This window comes from Centroberyx gerrardi, chromosome 14 (assembly GCF_048128805.1).
Source record: "Centroberyx gerrardi isolate f3 chromosome 14, fCenGer3.hap1.cur.20231027, whole genome shotgun sequence".
Taxonomy (NCBI): Eukaryota; Metazoa; Chordata; class Actinopteri; order Beryciformes; family Berycidae; genus Centroberyx; species Centroberyx gerrardi.
In genome coordinates, this window is record NC_136010.1 from 21,762,240 (window position 1) to 21,776,671 (window position 14,432).

At 41.4% G+C, this 14,432-nt stretch overlaps 1 protein-coding gene across 1 annotated transcript; it reads left to right on the forward strand.

Moving 5' to 3' along the window:
* Positions 1-38: 38 nt before the first annotated feature.
* Positions 39-14,189, forward strand: ada (adenosine deaminase). Its single transcript, XM_071915519.2, has 11 exons — positions 39-134; positions 4,391-4,452; positions 4,966-5,088; positions 6,543-6,686; positions 7,166-7,281; positions 8,247-8,371; positions 10,776-10,847; positions 11,707-11,808; positions 12,192-12,259; positions 12,378-12,507; positions 12,953-14,189. The coding sequence occupies exons 1-11, from the start codon at positions 102-104 to the stop codon at positions 13,055-13,057; spliced, it is 1,080 nt and encodes a 359-aa protein (XP_071771620.1). The 5' UTR covers positions 39-101; the 3' UTR covers positions 13,058-14,189.
* The last annotated feature ends 243 nt before the right edge of the window (positions 14,190-14,432 follow it).

Genomic DNA, 14,432 nt, shown 5'->3' on the forward strand with positions numbered 1-14,432 from the left:
TGCATATAATAGTCAGGCGTGCTGCGATAGGCTTTGGGTTGCCAGTCCTCAGCTCTTTCTGTACTATCAGCAGATTCACCGGCGGTCGCAGCCTTTCCACAATGGCCGAACAAGTGGTATTCAACAAGCCAAAGGTACGTTATCAATCAGCAGGCTGTAGTACGATCATTAGTCATTCAAATGGAAAGTCAGTGGATTATTGATGAGTCTATGGAGGCGTATTCACTGTTAGAATAATCTACTTTTTAATGTCGGGTATGAAAAAAAATCAGTATTTACTTTTATTAAAAGGCTTGCCGCTGCATGTCTTTGTTTGATTTGTAAAAAACAAAGAAGCACGTGGATCATTGCTTGCGATTTAACGTGTGGCTGTCCGGAAAAAATGAAATTGAATTACTGCTCTAACTACTACTGTGGGTTATGAATGAAACGAGACGAGACATGTTACTGTACAAGCCCAGGTATCCTTGCTTTATCCTTGTAGTCATGACATCTAATGAAGCAGAGTGGCTTCTAACCCTGGATCCTGCTTTTTAACAGGTTGTTCTCCCTCAATACCATGCAGTCACTGTACAGTCATTCTACACTATGATGTGGGATGTAGCAGGGATTCACTTGAAATAGTTATGAAGGTTACAATTCATGTGATTGAGGCTCTACTGCTTCAGGCACCGCAAAAGTCAAATTGGAAATACATCCAGAATTAACTTAAAATTTTGCATCCAGATGCTTTGTCCTCCTTCTGGGTCATTTTGGACAGGTAGGAACTGACAAGGCACTTAGAGAAATGAGCCTTTTAAATGTCAGGTAGTTTGGCATACATGTCAGGCACTTTAAGAGATGTACTGTATATTCACCAGTGCCCTTTGGAGTCTTGATGCTGACTGAGCATGCAACCCAGTACGGCCATGGGCTGACAGCTGATAAGGAAAGAGGAAATGATTCGCTCCCTAAGCTGACAGAGAAAGATAGAGACAGAAACAGAGAAAGATAGAGACATACATAGAGTGTGTGTGTGTGAGAGAGAGAGAGAGAGAGAGAGAGAGAGAGGTGGGCTGTGTGTGTCTGTGTGTGTGTGTGTGTGTGTGTGTGTGTGTGTGTGTGTGTGTGTGTGTGTGTTGGGGGGGGGTATCGGTGACAAACGCTCATGAATTGGGAAAGGAGATATGGCGAAGCCTAGGGAGTGGCGGATGCTTTGGGAGATATTCTCATTAAATATTAATTAGTGATTGTAGAATTGATACCACCTATTGGGTCATCCTCTGTGCCAACATGCAGCCTGACATCCACACTGCAGAGCCACACACTCTGTCATGTTATGTTATGGGTTACACTACAGTATAGGCTTATTACAGTATGTTACTCATGTGCTGAGCAGACTGCTTTCAGTAAATGTCTTTTCTGGTTCAGGTTTACATTGCGGTACAGTTATAACAGATAAATGACTCAATACTTGCTTGGAAGTGATAAATATGCACATAAATAAAGATGATCCTGCGCTAATAGAAGGTTGAATGTGGCATTTATTGTTAGTCACAGCTGGAGTGCAATGCAGTGCTTGCCGACCAATAGATGATACAAACATCCAGAATGTTTTGGCTTCACAAATCAGAGTAGACTATAATTCCCAGTGGGTTGATCCCAATCACCCACTTATAATTGATATCTGCTGATCAGTTGCAAAACAGTTAGAGGTTGTAATAGGCATTACCATGGTGGATGTCGTCAGGCTGTTGAATCCCTAGCGTACTCCTCCGGAACAGCTTGAGCAGTGAAAACACACTGCTGTATTGTTTAGATGTAGACTCTTGGGGTTTCAAAACTACTAGTGTTAGCCATACGGACTTATATAACTTGCTAAGATGCTTGATGGAAAGTAAATAGCGGGAGAATTTCCAGAGGATGTCCTGAACTCGCAGATGTGTTAACCAGCTGCCTCTGAGTAGCGATACAAAGATCTGATGCTCTGATATCATTGGCGTAATATCAACCCAGTTTAAGACAGGCTAGTCTTCCAGGCTTTTAGGGAAAGGACATAGATGTAAACAAAAGAGACACTCTGTACACTAATGGCATCAACAATACACATTACTTACTGATGTAAACATTTGGGTGAAGACATCTGCTTTCTCTGCCTCATCTTTAGGTCTTTCTCTGTGTCTGCATCACCCTGTATTTTTTTCTCTCTCTTGTCACACACCAGCCAGTGTACTCAGATGGACACACCTGTACAACATGTACATGTATGCATTCGTGCACACACACACACACACACACACACACACAAATCAACAGACGCTGACATGCTTACACTTGCAAGCATGTGTTGGGTATTAATTGATCATGTGCCACCATGAATATTTGGCTTAAGAAAATGCAAACTACTTGCTGACTAAGCAACTTGTAACAACCAAGATCTACATTTTTAAACACTCAATTCTATATTGAAGGTTTTATTGCAAGTCAGTTTAATACTTTAAGTTTCACATCCCAAAAACTCAAAAGTTACATTGTGAGCGGAATTTCTGTCATGATTATGTAAAATCTAAGAAGGGAATAGAAATCAGAAAGATACTGTGTATTTGCAATGAAGATAAGGCACACTTCCTCTTTTTTATGGTATAACTACTCCTGCTCTTTCATGTCCAGCAAGTTGGAGAGGAATTACAAAGGATGCTACTGCTTCACTCTGATTTCCTCTAGAAAACCCATCAGCTGTTTTTCTTTCGCTCCCATTTCCTGCTGTGTCGTTGTAAGAGCCTGCGGTTGTTTATCACCTTAATTGCAGAGTGCTGTATTCCTCCCGCGTGCATCTTGATTTATTAATACTAAATTGTCTTCTTTGGCTGCCTAGATGGTCACAGAAAATGACGATCAGGGGGGAAGCAATTTCCCTGAAAGTAATATTTCACACTTCACATGAAACATTTTCATATATCATCACACTCACCTCATCTCCACGATCAGCCAATGACAAAGAGCTTGAAAAAATATCATCTTGGTCATTCCTTAGCTCAAATAAGTATTAAAAGAGAAGTGTGAGTGACCAGAGCAGTAAATATCATTGTCCAACTATTCATAAACCACATAGGAATATATGTGTGTACGACAAATATTATATATAAAGCGATTGCAGTAAATACAATAAAGAGGAAGCAACTGTGTTTGTACAGCACTTTGTGAGAAACATTGTTTACATAGCACTTTGCATTCATAAATAAAAACCAAAGCAAAATAAGCCTTAAAGAAGGTCATTATTTATTGAAGGGCAGGCTGCTCTGACCATGAACTGCACCATATTTCCCCTTTTCATTCTTTAACAAATCGGCTGCATACTTTGCTTGTTGATACATCAAAGGTTTGAGTCTGGCATCTGGCTTTGGGAGAGTGTTATTCACATTCTCAAATATTCTCAAATAGTGATTGCTTTGATCGCTCCTCTTTAATATGAGATAAGCTAGGATTTTTCTTTTTCTTGGAGTAACTCGACACAGTGGAACTTGCTGGAACAGCTGGGTCGAGCTCAGCAGTAGAGCTGTGCAGCCTAATATGGTGAAGTACCAGTAATGTGGGGAAAGCCTTACTTGCTGTCATACATTTCTTACATCTAACAGAATTTTATGAGATTTTAACGGGTGAAGGGCTTGTTTCATTGTGATCTTACCTTCAGTAGAGCAAAGCTTAACAGATCTGTTTAAGGTACCAGTACAAGGCACAGGCAACCGTAGAATATAAATTAGATCAAATGAAAAATGGGAAAAGAAATTGACATGGAAAATCAAGGACAGTTCCCTCAGCTGCTCCTTTTGGTCCACATTGTCTTGGTTTAGGCCTAATTGCCATGCTCTTGCTCGTTTCTTTCTTTCTGTTTCATTATTATTCACAACCAGAGAAGTAAGAACTAAATGTGAATCTCACCCTTAACCCGCCGGTCATGGCTGCTGGCCATTGTTCAGGCCTCAGCTGTTGTAGGAGGGAAGATTTGGCGGTTTCATCTGTCAGGATAAATCATGGCTCTGGGTGATGGAAGAAGGGCCGGGACACTTTCTCCTCTCGGAACCTTCCTGGCATCCCTGGCCTTTTCACCACTCGCTGCCCAGTCATGCGTACTGCATTCAAGATGTGGTCCAACCAAAACACTGAACTGCACCACCGCCACACACCTCTTGCTGCTCTCTTTTTGATCTAACAGTATACTGGGTATCTAGCATTTTTTCTGTTCTTCTCTTTCAATTTATAGTCTTCAGTGGGAAGGTGAGTCCATTCAGACTGTCTGGCCTTTGATTCACACTGCAGGTCATCTTCGTTGGGACTGAGGTGGCTCCGTCCATCTGTATAAAAATTATGCAATGAGTTATTCTTAATTATCATGCATCTTTCTCATCCACAGGTTGAGCTGCATGTGCACCTGGATGGAGCCATCAGGGTGCAGACTATTCTTGACGTTGCCGAGTAAGCCCATTTTTTAATTCTTACAATTAGTTTATATTGAGATTCAATTATTATTAGTTATGTTGGGGTAAGGTAATGAAACTAACCCCATAATTCATTTTTTCTTTGTTTGGCAGTATTTAAAACGCCACCTTACCAGTTTTACTGATTATCTGTACTTGTCTATATGGAATCTATGTTCAGAACAAATGACAAGTATTGGCTAAATGAATGGCTGCATAATTAAAAGGCCATCACTGTGACAGAATGTAGCACAGCCCATGCTATTTTATTTATTTATTTTATTAATAGTGCATCAGTCAAGTAGGTCGGCTCAGGCTTCAACACATCACACAAACAGCAGCCCTCTGTTCCACTTTGCTTTGTGAGAGTGCAGATCCCACTGGAGGCAAAATAAACCCCTTGTCATTTCAAACCTGCTAAGTTTATTCACCCCAGGTTGAAACGCACCGCAGTACCTCTTTAAAGTCTACTACTCTCGCTGAACTGTTTGCTTTCCGCTTCGCCCTCCAGGAGACGCGGCATCCCCCTGCCAGCAAATACCGTCGAGGAGATGACACAGATCATTATCGTCCAGAAGCCTGCCACCCTCACCGAGTTCCTTGGAAAGTTTGCCGAGTACATGCACGTCGTTGCGTAAGTTTAAACACGTGCTGACGTCTCACCTGTATTGATTCGGTTTCATAATGAGCGGGGGGTTTCCTTGCCGAGCAGGAGTGTGCAAAGAGAGTGGGAGTCGAGTGACTAAGGGTCAGGGTTCACCTCATTAGCGTTGCAGGAATGTAACTCCACCGAGGTGTAAGGTGAGGATGAAAGTTCAGTCACACAATTTATCATCATAAGCGTTCACTTAGATAGCGCAATCGAGGTCTATTTAAGTTCTTTTAACACCAGAGTGTGTAGACCCACCCTGTTTGTGATTGGTGGGACTGTGATGTAAGACACAGTGGGATTATGCAATGTTTTCTGTAGCAGGATGAGGGACGATTTTAAATGCCACACATGCAGAACGGGAACTCGTCACCATCGAGATCAAGTGTCACCTTGGGCAACCGTGCCACAGGGAGAGTTAAAGTTGGTCGGAAACCCCTTCCTGTGTGTTTTATATTTAAACCTGCCAAATACTCCTCCAGCGACAAGGCTGAACTGTATCGAAAGGACTAAACAGTCTTTCAGATACTCAGCGGCCGTGAAAGTGTGTAACAATGACGGTCTGTAGTGGCAGGACAGCAGCTCGCTGTTGTGCTGAATGGACCGTTCTGTATCAAGGCTCTTGAAAGCCTTGTGGGCAATATTGCTTCAACAACATAGGGAACTTGCTAGCTGGGTTTGGTGCATGCAGGGTTGTTGTACGAGTTTGGTGGTTGTGTGTGTGTGTGTGTGTGTGTGTGTGTGGAATGAGTGGGAGGCGGAGAACAACAGGCATTCAGGCCCGTGCAGTGACCTGAATGCCTGTATCACTTCCAGTGTAAATGCTGGAAGCGGTGTTATTCTCTGGGATAGGAACTGTGCTGCCAAATCTGAAAGAAGCGGGGACATGGAGCTGCGGTTCTCATGAGATTACAGTTGCAGAACATTACTCAGTGGTGTTATGCAAGGCGGTCGTACAGTCAAGAGGGACAGATGTTGTAAGTGTATCATTTGCAATAATCTTATAAGATTGCAGATCTGGTTTCTCTCTTCCGCTCTCGTGCACCAAGTTCCTATCTGAAAGAAACATATATGAAATATAGCCCCAGTTATATGAAATAAATGACACTGAAATAATTGGCATTGGTGAAAAGAATACATACAGTGTAGATTATAAGCAACTCTCTACCATCTTGACATGCTGTTTTATGTATATGGTGAGGGGTGTTTATATGAAAATAATAAAGTAATATCAGTGCATCAGTGTAAATGTTATATTGCTTATATTGCTTATTTTGAAAGCCATCCTAATGCATCGTGCTTCAGATGATGGATTAGGATTGGAACAAACTGTATTGATTAGCTGTGGCTAATGGTTTTATTTGTACTATTAAGATAAGTTTATCAGTGCCAAAGGGCGATGCCACTTATTCTGTGTTTTGCTTGCGGTTCTTTGTCAGCGGAGACAGAGAGGCCATCAAGAGGATCGCCTATGAGTTTGTGGAGGACAAAGCCAAGGAGGGAGTGATCTATGTGGAGGTCAGATACAGCCCGCACTTCCTGGCTAACACTCAGGTGGAACCCATCCCATGGAACCAGAAAGAGTAAGTCTTCACCCAGTAGGTGCAGCCCTGGTCCAAACCTGTGTGTAAAGTTTAGCGTTTATCGACTTTCAGTGGAATAATATAATGATGATATGGTGATTTTTGGGATATTGTGACACACAATTCAGTCTAAATTGATGATGACAAGCTAATTTTATTTAAAAACACTGACAAAATGAGGTATGGTAGGAATATTATTTGAAAATTTCAGTTTTGTTTGACATCACACCTAACCCGGTTCAATGGGATGTACAGTATATATATTGATATCAAATAAAATCCTTATGATTATTGTAATACTGATTTCAACCATCCCAGCCCGATTGCATTATATATTAGTGTATCATTACTGGCTACATTTAACATTACATGTATAGAGGCTAACCCTAACCCTAACCCTGTATATCCTTGCCTCTGTATATCCCTGAACCATATCTCTCTGTGTATCTCTTGCCACTGTGTCCCCCCCCCGTCCCCAGAGGAGACCTGAGCCCAGATGAGGTGGTGCACCTGGTGAACGAGGGCCTGAGCGAGGGGGAGAGGGCCTTCAATATCAAAGCCAGGTCCATTCTATGCTGCATGCGCCACATGCCAAGTAATGAACTGTTCATGCTCCTGTCTGGCACTAGTAGCAGTAGTAATAGTAGTAGTAGCTCTGTTTCTTTCACACAACCATTTCCTTGAGGAATTGACATAACGCATTACCATGCAGACAGTAAGGAGAGACTCTTAGATATATACAGTATGTGTTGTACAGCTGAATGACCTGCTGCAGTCCTTATCTACCACACTATACTCTATATTCTGTGCAATATCTCTTGTAAAGCATAATATCCCTGGGGAATTACAGATGTCGTTTTCATGTAAGAGACTTCCTGACTTTCTAGAGGACATCTGATTTTGTCATTATATATCGAAATATCAAGGGCTATTTTAGGAATACATTCCACTGCACAAAATTATCTGTATGCAGTTTGATTCTGCTTTACAATGAGTGTGCACAGTAATATGTCAGTATTATATATCTGATATATAATATTGTTTTTGAGTATGTAAACACTATGTTCCACCTACAATAACCCAGATAAAATCATATTCTGATTGTGAGATCTAAATGTGATATTATCTGGGCTGATGTATTATGTATACACCTTGTCCTGTTTATTTTGGGTTTTGTGGTAGGTGTATGTTTTGTTTTCATACAGTGATATTTGTATTATTCAGTCAATTTGTGTATGTAAGGACAAGATATGAAGATGCATATAAAGAGATAATCCTGAATAAGACCATAACTGGGATACTCTGACTATATAAACACACTCACTGTAACATTTTGATTAATGTCAGTCCGTGCTTGTCACCACCACAGTGCAGATGCAGTGTAGCATGATGCTTAGACTGTATCGTGCCATTTCATTTATACATCATCAGCTCCAAGCTAGTGTTTGTATGTGTGTGTATGTGTGTGTGTGTGTGTGTGTGTGTGTGTGTGTCTAGGCGGCAGTGTGTGTTCGACTGTCTGCTCGCCGTCTTGTAATCCGTGTGTGTTTGACTCTACAGGCTGGTCCATGGATGTGGTGGAGCTGTGTAAGAAATATCGTCATGAGGGAGTGGTAGCCATCGACTTGGCGGGTGACGAGTCTCTGAACTGTGAAGCCTGTCCCGGGCACAGGAAGGCCTATGAGGTAATTAGGGCGACGCAGCTCAACGTAACACTGATACTTAACAGAAAGCCTCAGTTTAAGGCTGGCATGTGGGGGATTAAAAAAGGCGCGAGTCACTCTAATACTTCAATTTCTTTCTTTTGTGTATTCTTTAACCGGTCTCACGAAGGTGTTAATCAACTGGCTAATGTTGCTTGCTGCTGTGGGCCGGCACCCCACTAACACTGGTGTGCGTTTCAATCTACTTTCACATTGTACATGTAGTTTTCACAATATAGTATTCTGTTGTTACATCCCTGATACCTTCACCAACAAAGCTGGAGGAGGTTATCTTGTCACCCCGTCTGTTTGTCTATTTGTCGGTCTGTTAGAAAGACATCTCAAAAAATAATTAATGGATTTGGATGAAATTTAATGGACAGATGACCCGTGGCCCAAGGCTCAGTTGATTAGATTTTGGTGGTAATCTGAATCTGGCATTCCCCTACATTAGACGATTATAATTTTTTAGCCTAACTATTATGCTGCGTTCACACACTGATGGGAAGCTCCGACGTTCAGGATTTCCAAGTTGGCTGCTAAACAGCGTTTCACATGCTGCTTTTAAGCCGGAGGCTGCATCTTTGCAAGTTGAAGAACTGTTTAGTGTTTGCAGAGGTTTGCGCTCTGCTGAGTGCCTTCTAATACATTATGTATTAGGGAGACTTCCATTAAGTACTTAAACAGTGTCATTGTGAACTTACAATACTTCTGATAAGTGTTACCATTTGGCTCTTTTGCACCTAGTCAATATTTTTTGCACTTTCCAATTAGACTACTTAGGTGTGCACATTGTAGTTTTGTGTGTGGGAGAGCCCAGTCTCAAATTGATGAGGACTTAATCTGTAGCCAGCAGGGGAAGACGCTGGCTCCCCACCAATTTACATTGGAGCTTTTCAAAAGAATCCAAAAGTATAAGCTTTTGGCTTTGAGCTAGCATTCATTGATTATTAGAGAAGAATGCTTATCTAATCAATTTTGCCTGTCAGATCATAATGAATGTGACGCATTAATCGGTTAATACAGTTCAGCACCGTGCGTCGGTCAAATCGTTTCTGAAATGAATGGAGCACCAGATGGGTGGGGTTTGTCTGCATGAGGATAGTTCAGATAGTGTCAGGTAAGTTAATTACAAAAGTCAGTTTACAGAAATGTATCGTGAATAGACTTTCAAACACTTTCCTTCGATTGTTAATACTTTCTGGTGCTTATTGTGCAGTCCTTGACCCACCTGACACCAAAGTAAGATGTAAAAACTACTTACAAGGACTATTTGACCTAGAATCAATCTGAGAAGCTCGAAGAATACAGACCCTGAGGCCTTCACCATGTCAGCCCATGTCAGGCCAGCAGAATATGCCTGTGCCCTCCAGAGATTATGTACTGTGGCTTTACAGTAGTGAGAGTGTACGGGTGCAAAGGTGAGCAGTAAACATAAAAATTCTTCACATTTGAGTCTTGTTGCTCCTCTCTCTCTGATAACTGAGTTGGTAAGCATTCCAGAGATTACACATTGGTGGCTTTAAAATACTCAGTGTGTGGGTGTGAAGGTGTAAACACTATAAAAAATCTTTACATTTGAGTCTCACTGCTTCTAGTTCTCTGATAATGAAGTTAAAATACAACTAGTCCTGAGTCATTAGAGGCACACGAGTCAATAATTTGTAACCTGGCCATAACTTCCAAGTATTGTCTAAGCTGTTCCCTGATTATGTGTAATTAAAGTATTTGTAGATCCCTCCCTACCCCTTTCAGGCAATAACATGGACAGTGCCGTAATACCACGCCACTTCAATGTTGGCAAAATGAATTTAAACATAATTTGTGCTTTGAATATTATTCAACTCTCCAGAAATGAATTTTATAGCTCATTCGTTGTTTCCCGTTTGGACAGGTTCTGAAATCCAGTCAGGGTTCAGAATCCTGTCAGAATCTGAAATGATGGAAGAAATGAAAACACGTGCTTCAATTATTAACGGGGGAGCAAGACTCACAGAGCAGAGTCCACACTAATATCGAGGGTTATCTTCTTAACTACATAACCTCTAGATTCATACTCCGAGATATGGGAAGCCACACTTAGTTTGCTAATGGTTGAGTGTGCTAAAAAGGAAACAAACGCTCTAATCATGAAGGATGTCTTGTCATTTCTCTTTTTAGTCTTGTGAACACGCAGTACAATAATGATCTGTCGTATTCATCACTGAACAGTATATATCCATCACAGAATGCTGCTTTGTTATTCACAGTATTACTTATTGTGAAACAAACCTGTCTAAAAACTAAAAGCCACGTCAGCAGGGACCGCGGCATCAGTGATGTGAAAGCCAGATGTCTGGCCGGGCGTTGGGGTGTTAATGTGTTCCATGTCTGATGTTGTTGACAGGAAGCAGTGCGCTGTGGGGTCCACAGGACGGTTCACGCAGGAGAAGTGGGCCCAGCTTCCGTGGTGAAAGAGGTAAGCCGCCCCTCCAGACCCCCCCGGCAGCAAGGACCAGAGACATTTCTTATCGGGGTGTTAAGTCATCTAGGACCTTTATCCACCTCTACGATCCTACACAAGTCTCTGGTACACCCACCCCACCCCTCCTGACCCCTTGAGCTATGCTGGCCTGTAAAACAAACAAAGTCACATTCTCACAATAGAGATGAGTAAACTAGCTAATTAGAGCAGAGATCCAACAGAAACAAGTAGTAAAGAGGTTCCAGGTTCCAAGATTTCTTGCAGTGCTGACTATTTGCTCGTAGCACCATATATATCTTATGATCATTTTGTGCTATGGAGCAGCAAAATCTTACTTATTGCCCCTTTAAAGAGCAAATACTAAACCACATAGGGTAGAAAATTGCTGCTGCACTGCTCTCTATGGGTTGAAACTATCAGGCATGTTGCACTTGTGGCCACACCCCAATCAGTGATGTCACAGCAGGTGTTGCATAGAGAGCAGTGAAGCAGAGATCTTCTTCCCTATGTGACTTAGTGTTGATTTGCTCTTCAAGCGCCCATCCCAACTGCTTTCTCTCAACACCCGTCATTCAGAAACTATGTCTCACTACACTGCGGCTGCCAAAGCAAGTGGCCGTGCGTTACAAACCACCTGACCCGCTTCTCTTACATCTCTCTGCGTCGTTCTTCACTGGCCACTTTCTAAGGAACCCATCCCTCCAAGTGACAGGGCAACTATGCAACGAAAGACAAGTGTGCCTCCAGAAATAGCCCCGCAGGTTCTGCTGACATGTACTAGTGAGGGGATTTTTTTTTTCTTTTTTTAACCTTTTGCATCTGCCTCATGACCCCTGCGTGATATGTGTGTCAGGCTGTAGAGGTTCTGAAAGCTGAACGGGTCGGACACGGCTACAGAACCCTGGAGGACCAAGGCCTGTACAAAAAACTGCTGGCCCAGAACATGCACTTTGAGGTACGGAACCACCCGGAAGCACTAATACAATTATCATTACCACTATGTAACCACTATGTCATTTCTTATCAACATATCATTGACAAGGTTATTATTACACCTAATACAAGTAGCACCAGTTGCATTTACAGTGCAAATGTCCACGCTCATTATCTAATCTATTAAATGATCATTTTGATCTGGTCGTAGATCAAAAATTGAATTATTTTATCTGCTAATGTCAACGATATAATTGTTGGACATGTTATTACTGTACCCACTAGTTAAGACATGGTAATACAGTGACCCCTAGTGGAGATATAAGTAACACTATTAGAAGGGAAAAAAAACACTTTTCCTAGGATCATTTGGTTTTACAGTGATGTACTGCTGTGTGATTTCAGGTTTGCCCCATATCCAGTAAACTAACAGGTGCCTGTGACCCAGACTTCACCAAGCATCCTGTCATCACGTGAGCTGACAGTATTTCTATGAATGCTCGATAATGGGACTGCGTTGAAGCAAATTTGGGCGTTTATTCATTTGTATTTGTTTGTATTTGATCAATACCCTCGTGTTCACATGTGCAGGTTCAGGAAAGACCGGGCTAACTACTCCCTGAACACAGATGACCCTTTGATCTTCAACTCCACCCTGCACCTGGACTACTGCACTGCGCAGAAATACATGGGATTCACTGAGGAGGAATTCAAAAGACTGGTGAGACCAAATAATGCATGAACATCCATAGTGGTAGTTAATAGGTTTAGGGAGTTTGTTCACTTCAAATGTCAGTGTTTAGTAGCTGTGTGGATTATTTGTTTTCCACATCTAAGTTTTGGAATTTTTAATTCATATTCAAACTCTCTGTTCTCAGTTGCTCATTAAAGCAGAAATAACAGTCTGCACAAAGATGAAAGTATTCTACTGCACACTGAAAGCCCTCAGACCCATTTAATATTTACATATTCTTAAACAGAAGCAACAAAATACATTAGGGAGAACAATGTGTTTCAGCACCAAGCTCCATCAGGTTCGTTTGGATTCAGTGTGCAGTAGATTATCTTCTGAACTGACTCAGTTAACATTGAAGCGAGCCCATAACCTGCTAGGAAGCAAACTGAAAACGTGCTTCACTGACTCCTTGACTCCTCCTGTCTGGTAGAATCTCAGTTCAGCGCAGTCCTGCTTCTTGCCTGAGAAGGAGAAGAAGGACCTCCTCAACAAACTGTATGAAGCCTATGGGATGGTGCAGACCACTGCCTTTTGAGGGAAGCACTGAAGAGGAAATTTGAAGAGGCAATGTGAGCCAACCCAGGGACAAATCACTTGGCACCCTTAATCTCCTCACCGGACACAATGGAATGTCTCTTTCCTCATTTGTAACCAGCCATATACCCTGTAGAGCCAGTCATATATCAAGTATACTGTACATCAAGACTACACTCAGCTCTACTCATACATCAGGCTTATATGTTGTCAGTATTCCATCTAAGCACTTATACCTTTGATACTGTAGTTTACAGTGCAGTTTGTGAAGACATCATGGTCTTAAATAACAGAACGATTGATCTTCAGTTTTCCCCATTTCTCCAAGTGAAGGTCAATCGGTGGTCTGCAATATGCAAAAAATATGGACGAGCGATTGCTTTTCAAAAAGCAGAATATGTTTGTGAAGCAGATTGTTATGCATTCTTCTTCATCTTGTGTTTACATCCTGTTGTCACAACACTAACAAAATCAGGGCAAATTGAGCATATCATATGCTTATGGTGCAGCAACATTACTCAACGTTCATATCGAATCACACAGTTTAAACGTCTTTGTCAGTCCTGAGGGAAAGATAGGCCAGGTTGTCATTCATCATTGTCATAGCTAAACAATATTATCCTTCCTTAAATAACATTATGTCCTAAACTTCTATGATAAAAGGGGGTAGGCTCTGCAGATCGGGTGAAAGAATGTGGTGAAGGATGAATTACAGTGGTGCAGGATAAAAACTCGATGCCTATGGGGAAAATGTACTGTGAAACTCTGTTGTTTGGCCTACGAGCGAACTAAGGGAGTCCAATGCCATACCTACAACATACATCCAAGTTTTTTCCTTCCACATACAAAAATGCAAGATACATAAGGTAAAACGGCTCAATACCAAATGTTTCAGTCCTACATTTGAACACTAGGTGGCACACCAGTGTCATCACGATGGACAAACAACTATGCTGACTTGAATTGTTTTACATTTCAGAATTACTCCCATGGAATAATGTCATTCTTTTGATGTATATTTTTATTTAAAAACATACTTTTTTTTTGCATTTTACTAAATGAAAAAGCACTTCCATTTATTACTGCCACATGAAATACATTTATGACCATAATAAACGCTACAGTGAAATTCTTGTGCATGTTAACTTATGTCGTTATTCCTCTGAATATTATCTGAAACTGCAGTAATTTGAAAAATATCTTTGTCAAGACAGCCCCCGCCATATATAACTTCATTATAATATAAAGCCGCCTCAATACTGACCTTAGAACAGAGCTTTTCAAGTAATTACTCTTGAAGAGGAAATTAGCTGAAGCCTGGCACTCAGATTGTTAAAATGTACACTGGTTTGCAGATAAAAATGCTTTCTCGTCTG